The sequence below is a fragment of the Aricia agestis genome, chromosome 8, assembly GCF_905147365.1.
Source record: "Aricia agestis chromosome 8, ilAriAges1.1, whole genome shotgun sequence".
In the NCBI taxonomy this organism is placed as follows: domain Eukaryota; kingdom Metazoa; phylum Arthropoda; class Insecta; order Lepidoptera; family Lycaenidae; genus Aricia; species Aricia agestis.
In genome coordinates, this window is record NC_056413.1 from 4,630,831 (window position 1) to 4,658,290 (window position 27,460).

At 42.1% G+C, this 27,460-nt stretch overlaps 1 protein-coding gene across 2 annotated transcripts in view; it reads right to left on the bottom strand.

Annotated features, from left to right (window-relative positions):
* Positions 1–429: 429 nt before the first annotated feature.
* The window catches only part of LOC121729741 (adenylyl cyclase 78C-like), a 107,544-nt gene continuing 80,513 nt past the window's right edge, over positions 430–27,460 (bottom strand). For both annotated transcript variants that reach the window (XM_042118355.1, XM_042118354.1), the window contains 17 exons: positions 24,247–24,396; positions 23,324–23,460; positions 21,895–22,062; positions 20,755–20,854; positions 20,466–20,567; positions 19,614–19,822; positions 17,430–17,612; positions 16,143–16,415; positions 15,214–15,448; positions 14,521–14,641; positions 5,586–5,692; positions 5,055–5,169; positions 4,185–4,330; positions 3,311–3,521; positions 2,623–2,707; positions 1,513–1,680; positions 430–915 (listed from right to left, as the gene is read on the bottom strand). In XM_042118355.1, coding sequence (XP_041974289.1) covers positions 693–915; positions 1,513–1,680; positions 2,623–2,707; positions 3,311–3,521; positions 4,185–4,330; positions 5,055–5,169; positions 5,586–5,692; positions 14,521–14,641; positions 15,214–15,448; positions 16,143–16,415; positions 17,430–17,612; positions 19,614–19,822; positions 20,466–20,567; positions 20,755–20,854; positions 21,895–22,062; positions 23,324–23,460; positions 24,247–24,396 — 2,733 coding nt within the window. In that variant the 3' untranslated portion in view covers positions 430–692. The remainder of the gene's footprint in view (positions 916–1,512; positions 1,681–2,622; positions 2,708–3,310; positions 3,522–4,184; positions 4,331–5,054; positions 5,170–5,585; positions 5,693–14,520; positions 14,642–15,213; positions 15,449–16,142; positions 16,416–17,429; positions 17,613–19,613; positions 19,823–20,465; positions 20,568–20,754; positions 20,855–21,894; positions 22,063–23,323; positions 23,461–24,246; positions 24,397–27,460) is intronic.

Here is a 27,460-nt window from a genome sequence, read left to right on the forward strand (position 1 = left end):
TTATAAAGTAAAACTACAGTATGTCGTTTAGGCTATGTCATGGTTTATCAAATGACAAATGTCTGGGTTTTGAGTCTAACTATACAGTATTTTCCAAACGAAGTGACGAGGAATTTAGATCATAATTCATACTTAGAACATAAAAACCTACTAAACTGGTAAGACGAAAACGCGTCGCGTTTTGCCTTCTGTCTATTAAAAAAAAAAACAATCTTGTTACACCATGCTTTTACTGTCAGCGTTTATCCCAGACAGATCTTATCGATTTCTTGATAGTGCGACAAGGCATTAAAATTTAAATGAACGTGGCGAAAAAAGGAACAAACGCCGCAACCATACAAACACGCCATTTTTGACAGTTCTCCTTTACCAGCAGCGCCCCCGCCCATGTTCATTCAAAGCAGTGTTTTTCAAACTTATTTATGACATGACAAAATATTTCACGACCCCCCATTGGCTTTTTTTTATCATGTAAACTGTATGTATTTTTGAAGATTTCATTCTGTTAAATTGCATCCTTAATTTTTTTTTAAATATAATAGTCCTTTTAACCTTCGGCGACCCCAGAAGCTGCGCGACCTCCCTGGAGGTCGGGATCCACAGCTTAAAGCACTGATTTAAAGCCTTGTCGCATTGTAACTTTTTATCTACGCCCCTAATTAGACCATAATGAGCCTATTCAGCTCAACACTTCACATACGCGTCGTAACCACATCACCGTTCCCTCGTATCTCAAACTCTTTTCTCTTCTCCTTATTTCGGCTCCGGAAGAACGAGGCGGTGGTGACGGACCGGAAACGGAAGGAGCCGGGCGTGCCGTTTGTGATGGAGTTGGTGGATCCCTCGTTCTGTCTGACCTTCGGCGACTTGTCCCTGTGCGGCCGCGTCCGGTAGGAGAAGCTGCGAGCTTTGAGCCTGGGAATTATGAAGAATTTAATACAAAATATATTGACTATAAAAAATTTACACATTTATAATTTAACGGTGCCCCAAACCGAAGCCTGGCCTTTTGAGCAACAGTATAAACTAATAAAATATGTACTACTATAATATGTAGTCTAGGAGGGCGTCAAATATTCCGTCCTACTCCTACATGCGTCAAAACGTGAGTGCGCCAACTACTGGCCGCTGAGACTGGACTGAGGTCGCTATTAGAAAATTTAACTACGAAGTCTGGCAAGAAATGTGGTAAGTACTCGGTGATTATTTACTCGTGATAAGTTGATACTATGGGCTGCATGCACGAAAAAGATGACATTATTGTCCCGTTACGCTCATTGTCGCGTTCCGCAAGCTCGAGCGCGGTACGAACAAGAGAGGGGCATGATCGGCTCGCGACGCCACGTCAAACTACCGTACGTAAATCGACTACAGACGACCAATTTTTTTTGGAAAAAATGTATCGAGGGCTTACAATTCAGGATGAACGGCAAAATTACAAGTCCAATGGCATTAAGTTTTGACAGGTGGTGCTACTATCTGGATTTATCATTATACTCTCTTTCCATTTACCTGGCGCCCAAGCCGAGGCGGTTGGCGAACATCCTGTCGGGCTCGGCGTGCGCGGCGGTGGGCGTGTGCGGCGCGCTGGCGCTATTGAACACGGGCGGCGCCATGTCCGGCCGCCGCGCCACCATGCTGCTCGCGTGCGGCCGGATACTGCTCTCGCCGTCGCCGTTGCTGGAAACAGAAAGGAATTGATATGTTGTAACTTGTAACTGAAAGAAGACACTAGAGAAAAAAAAACGAGTGTGCTTTACATCACACAACTGAAGTAAAACTTCTTGAGCTCCATCTATTATATTAAATATGTATGTATATTGTATATATATTGAAAGATTTAATGCGTTGACCGGGGGTGTGATAAATTATTAGTAAAAAGTCTATATTACATCTTTTATTGTATTCAACACATATAAAAATAATCACTCTTAAATCTTAATTAAGTACAGATTTTACTATTAACAAGATAAAAGAACTACGAACTAGTCGAGCCGGAAGCGCGCGGGAATCTGGCGGGTGCGTCTCGGACGCGTCGCCTGTTGGGGCACGCTTAGGCTTTCCAAAATTCCCGGAATGTGCGAGTGAGAGGGCACGCCATGTGTTGCCCTCGTTACAAAGAACAAGAAGATGTGCGCGCGCGCCTCTCCGTTCGCCTCACCCTGTGCCGAGTGTGAGTTTTTGTTTCACATTCGATCGTGAACGCGTTTGGCGTTTAGTTAGATTTGTATGGAATTTGTACAGCGCCACCTAGCGATTCTCACGGGAGTGATCTCAGCCCAGTGAGTATTCCCATATAAAATCTTAGTAAACGCCAAACGCGTTCACGATCGAATGTGAAACAAAAAACTCACACTCGGCACATCGTGTGCCGAGTGATCACACTTTAGTAACGCTCTCGTCACGCATTTTCCAGCTTACTCCCCAGTCCCCAGGTGCGTGCGTAAAGAAGTTTTACTTCAAAAAGTAGGATTTAAGTTGGTCGCGTTTGACATAACCCCACCAAATACGTAGGTCCGCTATCTATCTGCCTATGAATCAATTTCTCTGATACAAGTAACGAGCAGTACAGTAAGCAGTGAGGGAATGTCTTAAAGAAGTTTTCATGGAGAGCCAATTTACCCGGTGTGTTCGTGCCTCGTGTGCGCGCGTCGCAGGTGGCCGGGTCGGTGCGATCGCCCCGAACGACGAACCGTAACTTCCGACTCTGTAAAGTAACGTTATCGTTTAAGGATAGAGATGACTTCTATGGGTCAGCCCAGTGTGAACTTATCTCACTTCTCAACGCCGTTTGTTACAATTTGTATAGGATCAAAGCAGCTTATCTAGCGGCAAACTACAGTAACAGCCGTACAAATTGTAATTAACGTCAGGGTAACAATAACTCACAAACAGCACTCGGTCATATTACTCGTGCTGTGGCCTTTGATTGTTTGCTTTATGGTTATGTGCATTACATAAGTATACAATGCGACAACGCTTTAAATTAGGGTTTCCCAAACTTATTTTGTCTACTGCCCACTTTGAGAAAATGATATGTTTTAGCGCCCCCCTTGTTTCAATTTAAAATGCATCCAGATAAAATTATAAAACACAACGCCCCCATTTTTTTCTGGGTCCCACACCGCCCCCCTGTAGACCTTCAGCGCCCACAAGGGGCTTTATAGCCCACTTTGGGAAAGGCTGCTTTAAATGAACGTGGGCAGGGGTGCTGGTAAAGGAGAACTGTCAAAAATGGCGTCTTTGTATGATGGCGGTGTTAGTTCCTTTTTTCGCCACGTTCATTTAAGCCTTGTCGGACTGTACGTACGCGGCGCATCGAGCGGGTGCGTGTATATCCGGCGTCGGGCCTGCAGCATGGTGTACACGAGCGCGGCGAGCGAGCGCGCGTGCGGCGTAGCGGGCGTGGCGCTCCCCCGCCCCCCGCGCGCGCCCCGCACCCACCACGTCTCCATACGCCCCTTGCCCTTCACTTCGACCGCCCCTCGCGCCTCCAGACCGTACCCGCACCGCTCGAGTAGCTGGAACGAGATGGAGGCATGACATAGCAAATAGTACATAATACAGGTGAAACAAAACAAATTGATAATAATACCTACTTTAGGGTGTGTGTATGTGTACTTTACATACAGGATGTGTTACATCTTGTATGTAAAGAACACATAAACTAAGACTTTAGGGTGTGTACGGGGCCCCATGGCCCATACATAGAGTTCGCTGTGAAAGTTGCAGCGCCGAAAGAGTAAGGGCCTTTCCACACGACGTATTTTTTGCGCACTGACGACGCGCGTTTCTGATGCGCTCGTCTTCTGCGCGTTTTCATCGCGTTTTGGCAGATATAAAGTTTAAAACGTGTCGGCTTCCTTCCGTTTGCTGAGCGTCCAACTTGCGTTTGTATCGATACAAACGAGCGTAAAAAACTTCGTATGGATAATGGAAGGGCCCTAACTTTTTTACTTTTGTATGGGAAAATTTGTGTCGCACGAGCGCATGCCCATGCATATCGCGAAAATAAATTTGATATTTCGGCGCTGGCCGCTGCTACTTTCACAGTGAACTTTATACTAGGGGCACATACAAATCTAAAAACACAATGTTATTTGTAAGGGATTGAATAATTCAACCACAGATTTCAACCGACCTTCGTCCGTCGACTATTTTACTACCATCACCATGACTCTCACCTGTTTAGTATACTTGGTGACCTGTATCCTGTCCATCTGTCCGGTGCTCTCCATCCGCGACGCCTCGTTGACGGTGTTGCCCCAGATGTCGTACACGGGCTTGCGGGCGCCGATCACGCCGCCCACAAGGGGACCGCAGCTTATGCCTTGGGAAAATAACATTTAGTGAGTGTTGTTATTGCCAGAGTACCTAGACAGAACTAATGAGTACCTCGACTTCTAACAAACGGGCGAAAATACGCGAGTTGGACGCGTCACTTTCAACATGATTCACAATTACGCGGCATTAGTATGGCGCGCGCCGGCAGATATGACATACTACGTTAAACGTATAAATTTCAAGATCTCTTCTGAGTCGGCCTACTCGTTAGTTCTGTTTACTCTGTTATTGCCTTATGTGCATAGGGTATAATATGATGATCGATGAGATGAGACGGAACGTCTAGATTCTAGGTCTCTAGGAACTTGCGAAAATTTAGGTAGCGAGAAATGAAGCTAGCGACGCTCTTACTGTTGAATGAGTGTTGATTTGGTAACATGTAAAGGCGTGCGTTGAGTCAGTAACTGACGTTAGTCCATTACCGTGTCAGTGCTACCTGGCTAGTGTTCATTGATAGTGTACACTACGGCACTGCCTTATCACTTACTAGGTCAGAACTGACACGTCAGTGTACTGACGTCAGTTATTGATTCGATGTAAATCTGCATACAATAAACTTTTGTATATTTAGTTACAGAATGTAGTCCGACAAAAGTGTTCAATCTCATTCGGGTGCAAAAGCCAACAGGTAAATTTTTAAAATGGTATGAAACTATAGCTATTGTTATTTGGAAGCCGACTCGAAATATGGCGCAATATGGCGGTCTCACCGACTCTCAGGCGGAACTTGTTGAAGCTGTGCTTGTTGATGTCCTCGAGCGCCTCCCGCAGCGAGAACGCGTAGTCCACCAGCGCGCAAAGGTGCTCGCAGTCGTCGTCCGACGTCTAAGATGTTCATATAAAAAACATTATTAATTACATTAATGGACGCTGTTAAGTAGGTACAAATTTGTGTATCATCCCACAAAAAAATTAAATATTGAGTCATGTTCTTTAGATACATTGAATTATTTTATCTAATGTAACGAGTAACGACCAATTTATTGACAGTGATACCTTTATTATTTGCATGAGAGGATTCTCATGCAAATAATATAGGTAACTTTATAGATCACTGTCAATAAATTGGTCGCTACTCGTTACATTAGATAAAATAATTCATCTTCAATCATCTTCTCAATTTCATTAACTCTTTTTCCCTATCTTTCCATTTCAGACTCCCGAATTTGGGGCATAACTCCCAAACAATAGGAATACTTCTAGGTCCTTCGTTGCTACTTCCACGCCGATCGCCTACTAACCTTATATCTAGGGTTGAGTCCGGAGGCGGCCATGTACGTTGCGCCGATGGTTTTGATCTTCTCGATGCTCTTGAACCGCGGCTGCATCAACAGCCTGTCGAAATCAACTGAAACAGATGATTAAATGTTAGATAACATTGTACTATCAGAGAAGTTCATTCCTAGGCAGATGGGGGACCCATGTAATTTGGTCGCGTTACGTCACACCCAGCCGGCAGATTACAATTGTACGGTCAACAGATTGTCGACAGTACATCACGTTTCGCACTGTCAGCGTATACGCCGCCACGCGTTATTATAATTTACTTTAATTAACCAGTTCGCGTCAAGCCGCCAATCGGTTCGCGTGCTCTCTTTACCATTAACCATTAAACCATTATAGCATAAGTTAAGGATTCAATAAACCTATTGAACCTAACTTGTCTTTTACTCTGTACGGGACCAAACCACCGTACATTGTGGTCCTTCGGCCTGTGAACCAGTGACCAAATATTTTAACCAATCGAAGGATTCCTAACCATTGTGGTCCTTCGGCCTGTGAACCAGTGACCAAATATTTTAACCAATCGAAGGAACCCTAACCATTGTGGTTCTTCGGCTTTTAAAATAACCAGTTAACATTTTAACCATTTTAAGGACCGATAACCATTGAGGTCCATAGGCTTTTAACCAGTGACTTTAACCATTCTAACGCGAGAGCAACGTGATCTTTCGCTCCTCGTCCGGAGAGACCGGCGCGGCGCTAGTGAAACCAAACACGTGTCGGTTGCGTTTTAACCAATTTAACCAATTACGTCGCGTGTGTAGTGTAACCAATTGACCAGAACCGAACCAGGGTACCAATTTTGACCAAAGTGCTTGTGTGGAGTGTAACCAGTTCACCAGACCTGAACGGGCCTGAACGTAAGACGCCCGCCTATATCGAAAAACGCCTTAATACTTTGGACTCGTACTGGAATGAATTCCAGACCAACCATACCAGGCTCTGCGCCGAGTTCGAAGATCTTAACCACCGCTACTTTACTGAAAACCATTACCAGCGGACAAAAGATTTTTACCAGGAAGTTAGGAACATGATTTCTGATTACGTAACCAGCGAACCAGGAAAACCATTACTGAGACCCGCTACACCATTATCGCAGGGCTCAGATAGACGCGATTTTTCTTCTCCCGCCCAGGAGGGTACCTCTTTTAGTTTCCCTGCGCCGAAGCTGTCGAACCAGGGTAACTCCAGTAGGGTGGAAGAAATGCTTCGTAAGCAGAAGAGCAACTTCAAGGCGCTTTCTCGTACCATAGAGGCCGCCGACCTTGAAAGCTGCTCCGAACGCTGGGAGTTTGAAGATATTTTAAGAACAATCCAATCCAGATGGTCGGTCATCGATTCTCTTCACTGGGAAATCGACAGCGAAGGCGTGTTGGACAACGAGGAGTACGAGATAGCCTTCGCTGAGATGGAGAGGAAGTATAACACCATGAAGAAAGCAGTGAACAGACAGATGTGGTCGTCATCATACCGGGAACGTTCAACACCACAAATGGACATACCCACCTTCAGCGGAAATTACCAGGATTGGATATGCTTCAAAGATTTGTTCTCCGAAACCATTCACAATAATAAGTCGTTACCAAATGCCCAAAAAATGCAGTTTTTGAAAAGTAAGCTCCGCGGCGAGGCTGAAAAATTAGTTCACCATTTACGTATTAATTCCGAGAATTATCAAGTATGCTGGGACATTTTAAACCAACGTTACCATAATACCAGATTAATATTTAATTCCCACATACAATTATTATTAACCATGTCCACTATTCAGCAACAATCTGCAGTGGTAATTAAAAAGTTACATGACACCACCAACGAGTGTCTTAACTCTATAAAAGCAATGGGTATCGATATTTCCAACTGGGACCCATTAATTGTTTACATTTTGTGCCAAAAGTTAGATGCAGAAACTCATAATGATTATATAGAGTCGCTTAAGAACCCAAAAGAATTGCCTACTCTGTCCGAATTTTTGAATTTTTTAGAAATGAAATTTACATCTTTAGAAAGCTCTCGTCGTAAGCAGGATTTTAGTAAACCAGGCTCAACACCAGTACATCAAAACCAATTCCAAAAACCATGGGTTGAAAAGCATCCAAATAACCATTTGCATAATTTTATGAACAGAAACTTTAAACCAAGGCCAGCTGTAATAAACCATGTTAATACAAAACCAATGCATATTGCAACACAACGGAAATGCATACTCTGTAAAAACTGTTGCCATGAATTGTTTAAATGCAAACAATTTCTGGAATCGTCGCCGCTGAATAGACTTAAAATTATTGAAACAAACAAGTTATGTAAAAATTGCTTAATTAACCATTATGACAAGGAATGTACTTCGGAAAAAACATGCCGTTTTTGTAACCAACACCACAACACTTTATTGCACAATGCCCTCGTTACTTTTGCTCCCTCAACTTCTAGCAACACCAACATCGAGCAGCCCGCCCGAAAATCTAAAATATGCGTTACAAATGCCCCGCAAGAAACCATGCCCAAATTGTTAGCGACAGCTAAAATTAATATTAGGTCTGTGGATGGCTGTCACCATACCATGCGAGCCCTCATAGACCCGTGTGCAGAGTCGTCTCTTATTACAGAGAACGCTGCTCAGCTTTTAGGCCTACCAAGGATTAAGCGCCACTGCGTTGTTGTCGGAGTGGGCGCGAAGGCCAACAACAGTAGAGGTGTCCTACAGATAGACGTATCTTCTCTTCACAACAATTTCACATTTAAAACAGAAGCCTACGTCATGAAGCATGTCGTCGGAAATTTACCAAACGAATCTTTTGAGAAACCATCTTGGCCATGCCTGGATAATTTACCACTCGCTGATCCAGAATTCTATAGAAGTAAGCCGGTAGATTTAATTTTAAGCGTTGATGTGTACGAGTTAATTATTTTACCAGGTTTAATTCGTAATGGCACATCACTACCAATCGTGCAAAATACCAAGCTCGGTTGGATTTTAAGTGGGACCATAAAACCAAAACAAAAATATTGCAACGTCGTCATGGTCGACTTGCAAGAAATCCAACGCTTCTGGGAGATTGAGGATGTCTCAGACAACTCAATTAATATTTCTGATGAAGATAACCATTGCCTTCATCATTATCAGCAGCATACGACGCGTCAACCAAATGGACGTTACGTCGTACGTTTACCACTAAAACCAGAAATTACTGAAAAATTAGGTGACTCGAAAACCAAAGCTGTGGCTCAATTTCTTCAGTTAGAGAAAAGATTTTGTAAAAATAAAATTATCGAACAGAACTACAAACAATTTATCCAGGAATATATTAATTTAAACCATATGAAGAAGTGCAATAGTAACCCGATACTTCAATGCTATTTGCCGCACCATTGTGTAATCCGAACGGATTCCACGACCACGGCCACGCGAGTTGTTTTTAATGCCTCAGCGGAAACTTCGACTGGATTTTCATTGAATGACCTTATGTACTCTGGACCAAATTTGCAAGAAGATTTGTTTACTCTCATCCTTAAGTGGAGGCAGTACCAGATAGCCTTTACAGCCGACATAGAGAAGATGTTTCGTTTCATAGATGTCCATGAAGATGACCAGCCTCTCCAGAAGATCATGTGGAGGGATTCTGAACAGCAACCATTGGAAGAATACCAACTTACCACTGTCACATATGGCACTAAGGCCGCACCTTTCCTAGCCATGATGACATTGAAACGTCTGGCTAAGGATGAAGGTCACCGCTATCCAGAAGCAGCAGAAGCTCTGGCTACCAGGTTCTACATGGATGACCTTCTCCATGGACAGCATGACCTAGAATCTGCAAGAAAACTAATTTCTGACCTCATAAATCTTCTTAAGTTAGGTGGATTTAATTTAAGGAAGTGGTCGTCTAATAAACCAGAAGTATTACCAGATAACCAATCACCATGTGAAGACCAAGCATATGTATTTAAATACCAGGAATCAACCAAGGCATTAGGACTTCAGTGGCATCCAGACCAAGATTATTTTACATTTCAGTTGAAATCTGAACCAGTTCGTAAGCTCACCAAAAGAAGCTTACTATCGAATATATCGAAAATATTTGATCCGCTTGGATGGCTTTCACCTGTTACCACCAAGTTGAAATTGTTCTTCCAAGAAGTCTGGCTCCTAAACTTTAATTGGGATGACGAGTTGCCAGCTGATATCAACACAAGATGGAAAACCATAGAAGCTGACATCACCAAAATTAACCATATAACCATACCAAGGTGGCTACAGTCCTCGAAGAACGACACCATCGAGTTGCATGGGTTTTGTGATTCATCACAAAATGCCTACGCTTGTGTTGTATACTGCAGAGTCAGCAATACCATCAACAACCAGTCTTCTGTAGTACTAGTGGCAGCGAAGTCTCGTCTCGTACCTGTAAAGAAAAATGTATCATTACCAAGATTAGAATTATGTGCAGCTGTTCTACTTACCAAGGTCATGAAGATTATCTGTAATTGCCTATCAGATTACAACATCAAAATCTACGGTTGGTCCGACTCGACAGCAGTGTTAGGTTGGCTCAACGGCGACCCAAGCAAGTGGAAACCATTCGTCGCGAACAGAGTGAAGCAGGTGACGGATATCATTCCACCGAGCAGCTGGCATTATGTGTCAACCAAGGACAACGCAGCTGACTCAGCAAGTAGAGGCATCACCACGGAACAGCTGATTAACCATTCCATATGGTGGACGGGACCCCACTGGCTACAATCTTTTGAGGAGTCAAAATTAACCAATTCATCTTATACCACGAACGAAGAGCTGAAAAAACCATTATTAAATATAAATGTTACAACTATTAAATATGAAAACGAAGTTATAGAAAATATAATTAGCAGATACAGCGATTTCACGCGAGCTTCAAGAGTGCTTGCGTGGGTATTACGTTTTACACCTAAGTCTAAAAATAAACAACGATACTTAACTATATTAGAAATAAGAAAAGCTAAATATTTAATTATAAAATATGTACAGCAATTAGAGTTCTTAGAAGATATAGAATATATTAAAAACCATAACAAACCTAACCCTAAGAGTAATTTATTAAAATTAAAACCATTTATTGATGACCAAGGACTTTTGAGAGTTGGGGGGCGATTGACCAACGCCAAAATAGAAGATAGGATGAAGCATCCGTGTATTTTACCACATAACCATGTACTTACCAATATGATAATTGACCAGGCACATAAAATGACCTTCCACGGGGGTGCACGATTGACCCTCGCGTGGTTGCGTCAAGAATATTGGATTTTAGGAGGAAATAGCGCTGTAAAGAAGAAGCTTCGAAGATGTGTACTGTGCAGAAGGCACGACCCCCTGAAACATGACCAGTTGATGGGAGATTTACCACCAGCCCGAGTAAATAGGACCCGCCCTTTCTACCATATAGGGGTGGATTTCACCGGTTTTGTTGACGTCAAGTCGGCGAAAGGTAGAGGAGTGAGATGTACTAAAGGATACATCGCCGTATTTGTGTGTATGGTGACCAAGGCCGTACACTTGGAGTTGGTCTCCGATCTCACCGCCTCAGCATTTTTAGCAGCCCTAAGAAGACTTTCAGCCAGGAGAGGAACGCCCGGTCACATTTACAGTGACAACGGGACCAATTTTATAAAGGCAAATAGAGTCCTGCAAGAAGAGATTATTAATTTAAAATCCATATTAAATGACCAGTTTTATGCTGAGATAGCGGAAATGTCGATAGAATGGCATTTCAACGCACCATCTTGGCCTAGTGCAGGCGGTCTGTGGGAGGCGGCAGTGAAGAGTTTGAAATACCATCTGAAGCGAGTCATAGGAGAACAAAAACTCACATACGAGGAGTTCTCCACTCTCCTAGCTCAATTAGAAGGCTGCCTCAACTCTAGACCTCTGTGCCCGCTGAGCGAAGACGTAGAAGATCTAGATTTCCTCACTCCATCTCATTTTCTAGCAAGTGGACCAATATTAACCATTGTTGAGTCTGAACACGATCTGCGAACCAGATGGCAGTTAGTACAGAAGATTTACCAAGATGTGTGGAAGAGATGGAAAACTGAGTACCTTACACAATTGAACACTAGGTCTAAGTGGCAACGTTCACAACCTAATTTAGATATAGGAGACATCGTAATTATACACGACGCTAACCTGCCACCGGGTAAGTGGGCTCTCGGTCGAATCGTGCAGCTGCATCCGGGGCAAGACGGGCTAACTAGAGTAGTTTCTGTAAAAACCAAAAATAGCGTTATGAAACGACCAATCGTTAAGTTATCCCTTTTACCGATTAACCATAACAGGGCAGACGAAGACAGGAACCAAATTGTTGACCATAACCAGCCGAATAACCAATCGAATGACAAGTTACCAAAACCAAAACGGAGAGCTACAAAAGGCATTTACCATTTATTTACCATGGCACTTATGTTATTTACGTTTTTAATTTCACCAGCCTCGTGTGCATACAACGTAATAAACTTTAACTACAGTCAAAGTTTATATTTTGACAAAATATCTACCATGCGGTTAGTGCAAGACGAATGGAAGCTGGTAGTATATTATGATTTAGGACCATATTGGCAAGGCAGTAAACTATTATCAAAGTATATAAATCACATAGAACATTTATGTCAACAATCACCAGTAAGAAACCATTGTGAATCCATTTTAATACAATTACGGCACAGCTATACAGAGTTTATGCATTACAATAGCATTCTGTCAACGCAGCAGTTCCCACACGGGCACGCGCGGCGCAGACGCGGCCTTATCAATGTCGTGGGTAATGTTGCACACGCGCTGTTCGGTGTACTCGATGACCAATTCGCTGAACAGTATATTAAGGACATCGATTTAATTAGAGAAAACCAAAACCATCTGGCTGCTCTATGGAAAAACCAGACTTCCGTAGTAGAGGCAGAATATAATGTACTGAAGAGGATGCAAGGTTCTATTGACAAACAGCATAAGATATTTACTCATTATATTAACCAGCTAGAGAATACTACCAACGAGGTAAAAAGTCAACTGAAAGACGTGGAAGCGACCAATGAGTTTTTGTTATGCTCCATGGCAGCCAACAGCTTGGAGTCAAATTTAAAGAATATGCAGGATGTTTTACTAGATACTGTTTCGGAGGTGTACTTTGGGAAGTTCAACATTCATCTGTTAAAACCGGACCAGCTTTTAGAAGAGTTAAATATTATTTCAGGAAAATTGTCCAACGAATTAAAGTTACCAATTGAAAATCCTCACACGGAATTCACTAAAATTTATCATTTACTTAAGGTTAGAGCTAAAATGATGAAAGATTATTTTATTTTTGAAATTAGAATACCATTAGTGAGTAGAGATAGTTACCAAGTATATAGAATTTATCCTATCCCAAGACGGAACGACAAAACCATGGTCACCCTAGTTCCAGCTTCGGATTTCATCGCGATCAACTTACGAAGAGACTCATTTATGACCATATCGCAATTAGAATTACATAAGTGTATTCACTTAGATTCTGAAATACAACTTTGTCCACTGCAGAAACCAATTTCACACATGAGTCACGACGACATTTTATGCTCCAAAGACCAGGAGACGAAGAGGTGCAGAACCAAAACTACAAGGTGTCAAGACTGGTGGTCTCAGTTGAATGATGTAAACACTTACTTTTTCTTTTGCTGCGACTCGTGTCCAGTACGCATTATTTGTGGAGAGCAAATGTTTTCCAATCATCTAAATAGTAGCGGTATCATAAAGCTGGGTCCAGAGTGCGTTCTGAAAGGAAACGGCATTACCATTTATGCACAGAGACAGCAAAATAATACTTTCACCATGAAGAATGATATACCAGCGATAGATATTCTCCCCATCAACCACATCTTCAACCAGAACGGGACGTCGACGTCGCTGATTCCGGAGCCAACGTCAGTAGCGGGTGGTTACGATCAGGATCTAGACGATATAGGCGTCAAGATAAAACAAATGCGTTCAGAGAGTGGTCTAAAGGGTGGTATATCTTATCACGACATTCACCATTACGTCGCGATATACGTGGTGGCGGGTGCGCTGGTGTGTGGGGCAGCCGCGTACGCCACGCGGCGGTGGTGCCCGCGCCGCAGCCGCCGCCGGGACTCCAGCGCGCCGGCAGCAACTGGCGCAGCGCCTGCGCCTGCCGCGTCGGACCCGCCGCGCCCTGAGCCGCGGGGTCTGGCGAACGCAGCGTTCGTGTATAGTGTTAGTGACCAGTGCGTGAGTGTAGTTGACCATGGCCAATCTAGTGTTAAGTGTAGTGTTAGAGTGAAAGACCAGTCACTTCTCCCGTAGTGCAAAAGCATAATTTTAGTGATTATTGTGGTTAGAGACACTAGGGTGCCTTTAGAATAAGTGAATATTGTTTATCACCTTGTCTCACGTCACTCACTAACCATTGAACCATTTCTTTTTTGTACCATTTTCACCATCACTCTTTCTTCTCTCGCGGTGGCAGCATGTACGGTCAACAGATTGTCGACAGTACATCACGTTTCGCACTGTCAGCGTATACGCCGCCACGCGTTATTATAATTTACTTTAATTAACCAGTTCGCGTCAAGCCGCCAATCGGTTCGCGTGCTCTCTTTACCATTAACCATTAAACCATTATAGCATAAGTTAAGGATTCAATAAACCTATTGAATCTAACTTGTCTTTTACTCTGTACGGGACCAAACCACCGTACAACAATTAACATTGAATTGACATGATGCGATCAAATGACGTTGGTCTGTCAACGGCCTAGGAATCAATTTCCTCGATGGTACCTAAGTTGGCCAACTTAGTTTCTTGAAATAATGAATATGGCGCACTGTTTTAAAGACAATAATATAACGTGATGGGTACATTACAAATGATCTCGTTGAGCAGCCGCATGCAGTCGACGGCCTTCTGCTCAGAGTAGAACTCATGGAAGTTGGGTATGCCCGCGAACATCACGCCCACCTCGTCCCGCCACTGAGAGTACAGCTCCTGGGGAATAGAAGGGAAGCCGATAATACTTATTAGGCTTTAAACGAGATTAGAAGGTGTTATCGCTATAATCGACATCGGCATAATCGAGATTAGAAGGTATAAGCCGCCGAAGGTTTTATCGGCATAATTAGGCAAAATTTTGCGCGCAACACCTAGCACTGCTCCAACTGTAGATATATTAGATCCTCGCAGCTGGCCACACTAGTGTGTGGCATTATTGATGTGTAATGTGAGTGGAATTATTATTGTTATTATAGGGCAGGGATGGCGAACCTTTTTGTGCGTGCCCTTTTCTGATGAAGTGATAAACGTGGCATTCTTTTTTTGTGTGATTCGGTACGTACGGTATTTCAAAATTTGCCTGATTTGGTGCTCACTATGTAGAGGTGGACCGTAAACCGTAAAATCATTAGTTCAATACTAGTTTTGTGACCAGTAGCGCTCCAAATTGTATGTCACGTGCCATTAGTATGACTACTCTAATGGCACTACTTCTCTTAACGCTTTGGTTGAAGTGACTATTTACCAACAATTGGGCCAACGTCTATTTTACATGTTTCATAACTTACATCAGGACATATATCCTTGCTCAGGTAATGCGCAACCACATGATCAGGCAAGATATGTTTGAGCAGATGTCTGTTGGTCCTCTGCGTGTCCTTCATCTCCCGGAGGTCCTTCTCCGCCTGCATCTTCCAGAGGAAGTCCAGACGGGACGTGACCTCCACCAGCCGCGCGTGGTACACCACGATCACCAGGAACATGAACATCAAGATCAACATCTGGATGTAGAAGCGCAGTTGACTGGAACAATAATTCATTGGTTTCGTGCAGAAAATATAAGCGTTAACACTGTAAAATATGTTTCAATGGGTTATGGCAGGTTATGGCTCTATCACGAGTTGAGCACAAAGGCAGAGGTGGTGGGGCTGCGGTCGTGTATCACGCGTTACCCACCCACCCACCAGTCCCACCTTCAGGAGCAGGAACACCGTTGGGGTTTTAGTGAGTAGTCCCGGGTGCATCTTCCATCCTCCCCGGGAAGTCCCACATACCTCCTGTCAGATCTCCTGGTTTTAAAAATACGTCGGTTAAGGGCAGTTTCACCACTTCCCGATATGTTCCTGACAGCCTATCCATAACTTAACTTGACAGATAAAGTATGGAAAATCTGTCAGATAAGTTGTGGATAGCGTATCCGGCACTAGCGCGAAACTGGCCCTTAGGGTTGATTCAGACCGCAACGCGACTCGTAGATGCATTTCTATATTTATATGGATTTGACAAATTCGCCAGACGTCTCGCACACTTGAAATCTGTCAAGTCCATACAAAATGCCGCGCCGTGCCTCGCCTCTTCTCGTCGCGTTGCGGTCTGAATTGACCCGTGTCATATTGCATTTCGCTTTATCGCTATTTCGCCGCTTTTTTACACTTTCTACCGAATGATCATTACAACAACGTAATAAAAAAAAAAAATAAAAAAAAACTCTACTCACGCACTGTTACTATCGCCGAAGTAATCGACGTTATAGTAGACGAGCAGTAGCACCGAGTACATGAGCACGTTGGCGATCGCCAGGAACGTCTTGATGATGTAGCCCAGCTTGAGGATGGAGGTGAGGGCTATGAGGCAGAGGATCCACGTGAACACCACGTACTCCGGCTTGTAGCACTCGCGGGGGTCCAACTCTATGTCCAGGGTCTCGTTGGTGGAGTTCACCGGACCCAGGTTCGGAAACGATATCGGACAGATGTAGAGCTTGGTGGTGCTGAAAATAATGTTCATTTGTGGTTAGCCGATTTAGGGTCCCCGCAGACTTCCGCGATTCCGCGCGTACGGGTATTCCCATCACTAAAGCGCTCTTGTCACGTCACAGTAGGTATGAAAAAAGTGACACGCTCGTGTTTATACAAATTGGAGCGACATGGCGCTTCTATCTTGATCTATTTCTATGGTTTGTGCGATAGTCGGGCAACTTAAAATTGTATATCTGCGGGGACCCTTAGGCTGCGTTTCCACTAGAGATGTGTTGCGAGGAATGTGTTTTTAAGAGGAGTCCACACCGCCCTTTTTTCCATACAAACGTTGTCCCATGTTTCCTCCCTGGATAATGGTAGTAAAGTTATATTTTTTTTCCTGGATATCTACGGCCATTAATACAATGTTCCTATGTTTTCTTTTTTTCATAAATTAATTATTAAATAAGATATGAACGTTCAAAAACCCAAAAAAAATGGCCAGATTTTCCGCTGTGTTCAAACGTCCAGAAAACAGATTTGGCTAGATTATACAAAAAAAGCAAAACATAGGAACACAGCTCAAGCCTTTCTTTATAATTTTTTAGTGAAAAAAGTACTTAAATCGGTTATGTTTTGGAGAAGGAATCAGGACAACGAATCGTTGATTTTCTGCAGTTGTCTCTATCGCGTTCTGCGGTATAGGCTTGAGGTAAGGGAGACAGCTATAGATATTACACGCACTTTTTATTCATTTCTCTAGCCCCTGGTGTATCCTCTTAAGACCCATTTAGCATCGCCGCGCCGAGCTATGTCACGGCAAGCTCACCTCGAAGAAGCGACTCTATTGGTTTTCAAAAACACATTCCTCGCAACACTTCTCTGGTGGAAACGCAGCCTTAAAGATAATTAGATCAGTCATAATGTTTTCTCAATATAGGTGAGTAGAGATGCGGTTTATCTCGTGCGAGACGTGCCAAGTGACAAGATTACATTTTCAAAATACCACCTGGTTATTATAAACTACCTTTATTTAATTAACCTACCTGGCGATAGACATGACGGTGACGTATAACCCCATGTACATGTTGCGGCGGAGTCGCTCGCGGCTGAGCGCGGCGGAGAGGCGGGCGAGGGGGGAGCGCGCGCACTCCTCCGCCACCGCTGCTATGAACGCGCCAGCCAGTAGTGCTGTCACCGCACCCAGCACCACCACCAGGTAGGTGCAGCTGTGGGGTTGAGTTTCACGCAGTTATGAGGTGGAGTTTTTACTTCAAAAGAGATAAAACTATACGCAATGAAACGAAAGAAAAGAGGGTCTCAGACAGACGGAGTACCTAAAGAGGCAAGACTATACGCAGAGACAAAGAAAAAGAGAGAGAGAATATGTAAAAGAAGAGAGAGGAGTACTGTTAAGTTACTGGATTTAGAAAAAGAGACGAGACATTTCGATTACAAAATGTGTTAATTCTGATGTATAGGCCTCTTGGATATCTCTAGTGGCGCGGCGAGTGGCAGATTCAGGCAACACGTGGGTGTCAGAGTGCGATCAGCTGTGAAATACGGTTTACTAGTTAAAAATGAAAACACGTTGAAAACGTTAAAAAGTGCTCTGAATAAGGAAAATATGGGCGGTACGAGGTACTGTTGTGTTGTAGGGTGTAAAAAATCCCAATCTCGGATTCGTGAATTAACGTTTTATTCGTTTCTGAGACGGAATTGGGAAACGTATCAAAATGTATCGAAACATGCCGATTATTAATCATGCTTAAATCTAAATCTCGCATGAATATTTCTAAAATATCACGTGCAAGTTATTTTTAATATCATTGTTTTATGTATAATAATATATATTGTAAATGAAAAAAACGATATAAATAAAATTATTGTCGGTTCAATATTTATTACTAATTCCTTCAATATTCACTTTCGCATTTATAATGTTATCATACTAATATACTATATACTGATATTACTAATTTACTAATAATATTAATCATAAATATCAAAGAAAAATTTCTTTGATAATGAAATATATCTGCATTTTCCATTTTTATTTTGCATGTATGGTTGAAAAGTTGCTGAAAATTTGTTTAGATTATTCAATACATAGCTCCACTTTCACGTCGTACAGTCGATTATCTACTCCAGTCTGTGGTATTACTTTTACACGGATGATTCGTTCTCCATCATCATGGATTTCGAAGACTTCATGAACATGATTGCTTTGGAATTAGTTTGTGCTCTATAATTTTTGATTAGGTAAACAACCTGTTTTTAGTAATAAGTAATAACTAAGAAGATGATCTTACAAATAAATAAATACAAAGTAAAAAATCATATTCAATGAATTTGAAAGAATATTTCATGATCGTGTATATTTAAGTAAATATAGCTTTCGATAAGTACTGATTTTCCGCGGAAAAAGTCTGCGGAAATATTATGAAGTCAACAATCAATAATGATTTGGCTCATTACTTTTTATTGTGCTAAAAATATAAACAATTACCAAAAAAGGGCAGTGACTTGTATGAGAATCATATGAGAAAAGCGCCCGTGAGTTTCCGCCGTCAACCGACCCGCGGCGTTGCCGTAGCTTAGCAACGATATCCAAGAGGCCTATAGTTAGTTTTTACTAACGGTTGCCTAGCTGGAATGCTGGAAGGTATTGTTATGTAATAGAGGGTGTTATTTCTTTCCTGATATTGAAAGTTGATTCCTAGGCAGATGGGGAACCTAATTCTCGATTTACACGGGTGACTAACGGGTCGATTTTAGTCGCGCGGCAAGTCACCAGTCGAATCGCCTGTCGAAGCCGAAACGCCACCCCATTTACACATTCTACAAAAATCGCCTGTGTCGCCCGAGATCTCCGCTATGTATTTGCAGCAAGCGATCGCTTGCGACTCAGCGTTTGCACGGTCGATTTTAGTCACCAGCCGCATGCAACCATTGGCCGCACGACTTTGGGGCTTGCGGCTTTAGCCGCATGCGGCGTAGTCGAATTGCCATTTAGACGGTCGATTTTCGCCGTGCGGCGTAAATCGTGCGGCTTTAGTCACCCGTGTAAATCCAGCATAAGTAATTTGGTCGCGTTACGTCAAACCCATCCGACTGATCACAGCTAACATTGAACTGGCATAAGGCGACCAAATGACGTAGGTCCGTCAACTGCCTAGGAATCAATTTCTTCGATGGTACATGTCTGATGTCAAACTTCTGCGACTCACTTGTAGTGTACGATGCACTGTACAGCCACAAGGAACACCCAGATGACGAGACAGCACATGACGTTGGACTTGAAGGTGCGCTCGTCCAGCCGCTGGAAGCTGGCGTCCAGCGAGCGCCGGCGGAAGTACAGCGACCACGGGTGCATGTGCTCCACGCGCATACGAGTGTTGCTGCTCACCTCGATCGAGTGGTTGATTATGTCGTCCTCCTGATACAGAAATTGCTAGTGAACACTTGAGAGATGTAAAGGGCCTTCGCCCACTGCGACTGTTAGTAGCGATGCAGTCGCGCGACTATGAAGCGCACGACTGCATCACTATACTAACGCGTTAGTCGCATTCGCAACTCCATACAAAACACACAGCTAGCGACTGCATCGCGACTGTATCGATGCAAACATGCGACAGTAGCGCGACTGCATCGCTACAAAAAGTCGCAATGGGCGCACGGCCTAAGAGAAAATGATATCGGTTTAGATAAGTGGTTTGAAAAAAAGTTCTCTTTATGAAAAGTAGGAGAAAATATGCTTTTGGAAAGCTATTATTTCTATTAAAAATACTGGTAAAATATTGTAGATACCTATCTGTTTTTCTGTTTGTTTTTGCGGTAATTATTGCGTACCTTGAGTTTTATGATATTTTTTTTTAAACGGGCAAATGGCCCACCACACATTCCCACCACTGCAACTCCTGTGTCGCCAGGATCAACAGTGGTAACCAACCACGAAAACCCTTTGATATGATGTCAGGGATGCCCGAGGGACAAGCTAAATCTGTCTCGGGACCCGCAACGAAATTAATCAGAAGAAAGGTAGGAGGAGTAGGAGAAATCCAGTTTTATGATAGAAATACCTCTGACATCGAAGTGATTTCGATCTCCTGGCCCGCCTCGACGTCTTCTTGCTTGTTGTGGCAGCGGTTGCGAGACGCCCCTATACCTCTGTTCTGGAAATACTGGATACAAAAACAAACATGTCAGAAAATGTTCGAACCGATAATATAGCATAGCTATTTTTATTAGAAAATAAGTAGCAAGTAAAGACATTCGTATTAAGGTCTCACGACAAAGTCAACGTGGATTTACTATAGGCAAGTGTACAAAATGGCGGTCTTACTACGACCGAAGTTAATAGATTCTTACATGTTGGAAGGGCATCTCGGTAGGTTCGTCGTCGGTGATGGTCTCCTCGTCGCCGGCGCCGCTGCCACGAGCTGAGCCGTTCTTAGCCGGCTCAGGCTCACTACAATATAGAGAATACAATATAGAGAACAGAGAAACTCTTTCAAAACTTCAATTCAAATGTAGTGGGGTAACGTATGTAAAGGCAGAGGCCTAACTTATTTTTGGTAATAATTATAAAATGTCGGTGATCATGAACGCAAACCTAACTAGTTGCTCATAGAATAGAATAGAATAGAATATTTTTATTGCAAGAATGTAGTGTTACATAGGTCTTAACATTTAAATTAATATATAGTTCATGTACATTCTGCCATACAGATGGCGTGCAATTTTACATAGAAATTAATATTTACTTAACTAAACTAATTACAAAACACGGTAGGATTCAATTAAATACTATTTATCAAGATTAGTGTTAATAATAATAATTACAATGTCAGGATGATGTCATAAAGTTAATTAATTAAATATAATTTCGGGTTAGTGAAAGTAAAATGCGAAAGTCAAAATAGAATTACTCTTAGGTTATTGAAATATTACATTGACTCTGCCTCTTACGCATGAGAGTGAGACATGTATTAATTTAAACAATAGAAACAATGTTTTAGCAGCCATTTGGATATCTCTCTTTTAAAGGCAGGTGTAGGCAATGATATTCTACTTATACAGATCTGTTACGTTCATACTATTTTCCGGTTTAAATCTCTTCCGAACAACATTGACAAATTTGACAGATAAGTGAAACAAAAGATACGAAATGCCATTTACATAAAAGAGACTAAATAAAAGTCGACCCAATCGGATCGTATTTGAAGCTTCACAACGCGCGCGGTAGTAACATATCTGCTTTGAGTTTTTTATATAATATATCATTGGGTGTAGGTAATTCCTTAAATCTATTAGTTATATATCTTTATAGCATTTACGTAAACATTTCGCTTGAAAATTTCCATTTTACATTGAGCATACATATTTTTGGCAAATCTAGGTTTGTCTTCAAAGGACAATAATTACTGTATCAGATTTTAGGCTAATTCCTCTACTACCTGGCACAATTCACACCAATGCTTCCGACGCTTATCTGCGGCTGGTACCTACCATACTTTAGTCTTATCTCTTGTGGGTGGGAGATGTTCCGTCGTCTTGATGAGGTATGTAGTGACGTCGAGCTCTCGCAGGTAGGGGTCGCGGCTTTGACCCTCGCCCGGCTCCACCTCGAACGCGCCGTTCAGACACTCCTTAGTGGCTGATGATATGTGGACTCGCCTGAAATAAGGTCATACTTGTTACCTAAAAGGTTTGCGAGAGGTGTAAAAAGGATATAACCGCAAGTAGCTTGGGACGTGCCTGAAATCAGATGACCATTGTTGGTTACTAAAAAATTTTGTTTAATGTTTGGTAGAGGCGCAAAAGGGATCGCCCACAGATATATTAAACAGTTTGTTTCTGATATCTATGGGATCGCCGGCCGCCGCATAAAATAATATTATACGAGATGACGCCCGCAAATCCATGCTCGTTTACCGCGGGGAACCGTACATTTTTCCGGGGAAAAAGTATCCTATGTCAAATTTCAGCAAAATCGGTTCAGCGGTTTGGGCGTGAAGAGGTAACAGACAGACAGACAGAGACACTTTCGCATTTATAATATTAGTATGGATTATTACGTGTTTCATAGCAGGGCCGCGCCGCCCTTATGTGCGAAGTGTGCGGCGCACATACAGGCGCAAAGGACAATAGGGTCGCCGCGTCGTAGCCAATTCCGGTCAAATATAAGAATAAGAATCATTTTATTCATTTTAAGTGACAGAAAACACCACCATTATAAAATATAAGTACAGAAATAACAAATTATAAGAAATAAAAATAAGTTGAAACATTAAATTCGAGAAAAAGAGGCGCATCGTATATTTCGCACACAGGCACTGTGGGGGGTTGGCGCGGCCCTGCTTCATAGGAATTACTTTGTTCTCTTCAACGGGGTCTTCCAGATTCGGCTACAGTCCGCTCCTGGACGCTACATAGAGGTAGCGTCTTTTATTCTTACACAAAGAACCGTAAGGTCTTCCAGAAACGTTTTATACGTGGGAGAGCCATGCTTCGGCACGAATGGGCCAGCTTGACCGGAGAAATACCACGTTCTCACAGAAAACCGACGTGAAACAGCGCTTGCGCTGTGTTTCGCCGAGTGAGTGAGTTTACCGGAGGCCCAATTCCCTTCCCTATCCTCCCCTATTCCCTTCTCTTCCCATCCCTACCCTCCCCTATTAATTACCCTATTCCCTCTTAAAAGGCCGGCAACGCACCTGCAGCTCTTCTGATGCTGCGAGTGTCCATGGGCGACGGAAGTTGCTTTCCATCAGGTGACCCGTTTGCTCGTTTGCCCCGTTCATTCATAAAAAAAAAACCTTCGGTACCTTCCTCGTAACTGCCATGCGAGTGTCAATCCTAATTGTTATAAGAATTAGGAGGTAAACGAGCAAACGGGTCACTTGATGAAAAGCCATCGCCTATGGACAAATTTTACCCAGGTAGGCCGCCGCTCTCGATGTGGTTGGCGAGGGTGACGTCGTGCGACCACAGGTCGAACTGCCACTTGAGCAGCCCCAGCACGCCGCACAGCACCGTGCCGCTGTGGATGCCGATGCGCATGTCCAGGTCCACCTGACACATATGAACATTATTGAATTTCAATTTCTTCGTAGCAAAGACGCAGGACAATATAGTTTCATGACCTGAGCGCTCCTTGTGAGTAAAGTATGTGTTGCCTGAGCGTCACGATTTTAGTTTTTGAATGTTAAGCTCCTTTATAATATAGTAATAATAGCTCCCACACCGGTTTCGGTGACGGTGGCCGGTTTCATTGAAACCAGGCCAGCTACGCAGGAGTAATTTTATAGTGCCCAAGTGTGTGCGCAGTACACAAGAGCACTCTCTATTCCTTTACTCTCATAACCCAGTAGGACGGAAGACCGACACGACTGGCGAGAGATCAGGCGCAGGACCGACTTTTTACATCTTACTTGTCAGACAATCAGGTGATCAGCCTGCATTGTCCTAACCAAACTTGGAAATAACATGTTTCCAACGCGGGAATCGAACCCACGACCTCCGAGTCAACAGCCGCGCTCTATACCACAAGACCACGGAGGCGTTAAGCTCCTTTAGCTACTACGTCGAGTACCCGGAACGAATCATATAATATATTTAAAATAGTATTGGCGAAGAAAACAAATTTTTAATTTCACACAGACAAAAAAGCGGCATCACGTTAGATTATTATTAAAGATCCATAAATAGCACTATGCGATTGTACAGCTGTCTTAATATACCTAATCATGTTGATCACGTTCGATTATAGACGAATCGTAATCGTCTACTTATACATCATCCTGATCAATGTCGGCAACTCCAAAGTGTTACTAGTCTTTCTACTGGTGTATCTCTCACCTGGCTATTATACTTGACGTCCCTTATGGCGCGGATCATGTGGAGGCCCATGCGGACGCAGCAGTCGGCGTGGTCGGGGCGCGGCTCCGGCAGCCCGCATACACAGAAGTAGCAGTCGCCCAGCAGCTTGATGCGCAGGCAGTTGTTGCGCTGGGGTGTAAGACATTGAAGTAGAGCTTGTCTAACGTCGACCCCGACTACTTCACTTGTTGATATAAAGGCACATTTATCAGCAAGCACGCGCCGCGTCGTACGCGCCGCATTTTAGAATTCGTTGTATGAAATGATGTGAAACCTCGCACATTCGACTGCATCGTACGCGCCGCACGTAAACTATGCGGTGCGTTCGACGCGAGCGGCGCGTACGGGGCTGACAAGATAATATTACCTGCTTAAATCGGACATTTTGTACCGTAAATACGAGAGAGCATTAAGTTCGAACACCTCTAATAATAATGGACCTATTTATGCATACCAGACTCAACCCACACGAGAGTTCTGAGAAAAAGCCGTCTTTATTAAAATTGTGTACTCTTTAAAACTGATTGTTATTTTAAGTAAAGTTAATTTACAATAGTATATTTTGTAATTTATTCTATGCGTATAAACATAAATATGTTAAAAATTACTAGGTACTATTTCCAACAAAAATTAAACAAAAACAGGAGGGTTCCTTTTAGCAAAACTATCTTAGTGTGGGATACATTTAATCCATAGAGAATCAGCTCTTAAATTTATTACACAAGTCAACAGGATTTTCGTGCATGAGATCTGTGTACCCGATTTGGATGTTTAACATCTAATTAGTTATAGAAACAATGATTTTAAGAGGGAATAGGGTAATAGGGGAGGGTAGGGAAGGAAATAGGGTAGGGGATTGGGCCTCCGGTAAACTCACTCACTCGGCGAAACACAGCGCAAGCGCTGTTTCACGCCGTTTTTCTGTGAAATCTATACTTATAATAAAATCGTAGAGGTAAACTTGAAAAAACGAGTCAGGGGCATGTAAGAAGAGTAGTAGAATACATTTTAACCGTTTTTGAAATTTTTGTTTCTCTGTCTGTTTGTCTGTATGTCTGTTTGTACAGGCTAATCTCCGAATCCGCTGGACCGATTTCAATGAAATTTGGCATGATGATACCTTACATCCCTGGTCAACATCTTAGATACTTTTTTAACCGACTTTCAAAAAAGGAGGAGCTAATGTTTACTTTGCTGTTTGTGGTCAGATTTGCAAAATTATTTTTTTGTTGTATAGATTGTCCGAATTTGATACCATGTTTACAATAAAATCGGCCAAGTGCGAGTCGGGCTCGCGCACGAAGGGTTCCGTACCGTTATAGAGAAAAAATAGGCCAAAAGTTGTGTTTTGTATGGGAGCCCCCCTTAAATTTTAATTCTATTCTAATTTTATTATTAATTATTAAAGTACACATATAATTAAGAATTCTGTGAAAATGTCAACTGCCTGCCTGTTGTCATTATTGATATCGAGCAAAAAAGGCCAAAAAAATCATGTTTGTTGTATGGGAGCCCCCGTTAAATATTGATTTTATTTTATTTTCAGTATATTTTGTTATGGCGGCAATAGATTTACACAATCTGTAAAAATTTCAGAACTCTAGCTATAACGGTTCTTGAGATACAGCCTGGAGTTAGACAACAGAGTCTTAGTAATAGGGTCCCGTTTTTACCCTTTGGGTACGGAACCCTAAAAACGGTGACTTGATAAGACGTAATGGAATTGAAGGAACTCCTCGAAATTAACAACGACAGCCAAAGTGATTACCAATTCTAGCAAAGGTCGATCTTTAAAACTTTTCCTAATATTCGTAAACGATTATCCAAACACTGGATGGATAATGGATATTGACCACTGCGTATCTCAATTCGTTACGGCCATGGAAATTTTAAAGTCAAACTTTACTGATCTAAGTCACTAGCATCAGTCGAGCACATAGGTAGAAATGGTAGAATATGTACCTACGACTGAAGGCAGTATGTTTGAATAAACCTCTCATCATGTTCTCTGGGAGAGTTTTTTCTGCCAAGACGAAATAACTACAATGCTAGACAATCTACATTGTACTTAAATCTGATGTCGCATACTACGGTGATATCGCGGACGCGCTATAGGAACTTAATCCGTGCCTTCAAGCGATTTTCTCACAATTATTATTGGCAACAGTCCACAACAAATTCCAATATTAATTTAGCTATACCTACTGTGGCCCCCATCCCCTGTCCACGCCAAGCGGTCTTCAAAGAAAGGATTTTTCAAAACGATAAGTATCTAAGGTCTTTGATGTAAATTAACAATTTCGTGTGTAATATAGATCCAACTAAAATAGTCGTAGATAGGTGTTCAATTTTCTAAATCTCGATTTTAATAACATAAATTCACGCGGGTGAAGTTGCAGGCAACAGCTAGTTAACTATTAAATGTAAGTATCACGTGACTATTAACTATTTGGTTTTTGCAATGAAAGACACATTATGAGATAGTTTATTTCCGTCTCACTCTTACACGAAACCTATTACTATGAATTAAATTAAAGTTAATTAAATTAAACATATTACTATTACGAACAAACTATAAGTTAATATCTATATGTTCAACTATGTACTCTATATAATATATTTATTGTCCTATCACAAATACACTAAACTATAAATTGTCCTTGCACAAACTAAAACCTATATTTTATTTTTTCGTCGTCTCGTACAAAAAAAAAACAACATTTTTTTGTAATAAGTATTAAATTGTTACATTATTTACCATGCTTGTCGTTTTCTTTATTATTTGATTGTTTGAGACAATTAGAAATCATAGTACTTATCTTGGTTTTCATTTTCCCTATTGTTAGTATTTACTCCACAAATAAATTCGATAAATCTATTTTTAAACAGGCAAGGCGCGCGCGCGCACTTTTTTTTTAATAAGAACTCGAACGTAAAGGATTTGTATCTAACAAATCCTAATTCAATTATTCATGACTTCATAAATCATGAACGCGCGCTTTTACAAAGTGTTGCTATTTTTTAATAATAATGTTTTATTTAAATTCACTGGTTTTAATAAATATTCCATTTATTTTGAGTATATCTTATTTTTTAAACAATTTTTAATTTTAAAATTTATAATAAAATTCTACTGTATAAGAATCATTCACTTGATGGAATTTTAAATATTCAAAGGACAATATGGCCTATT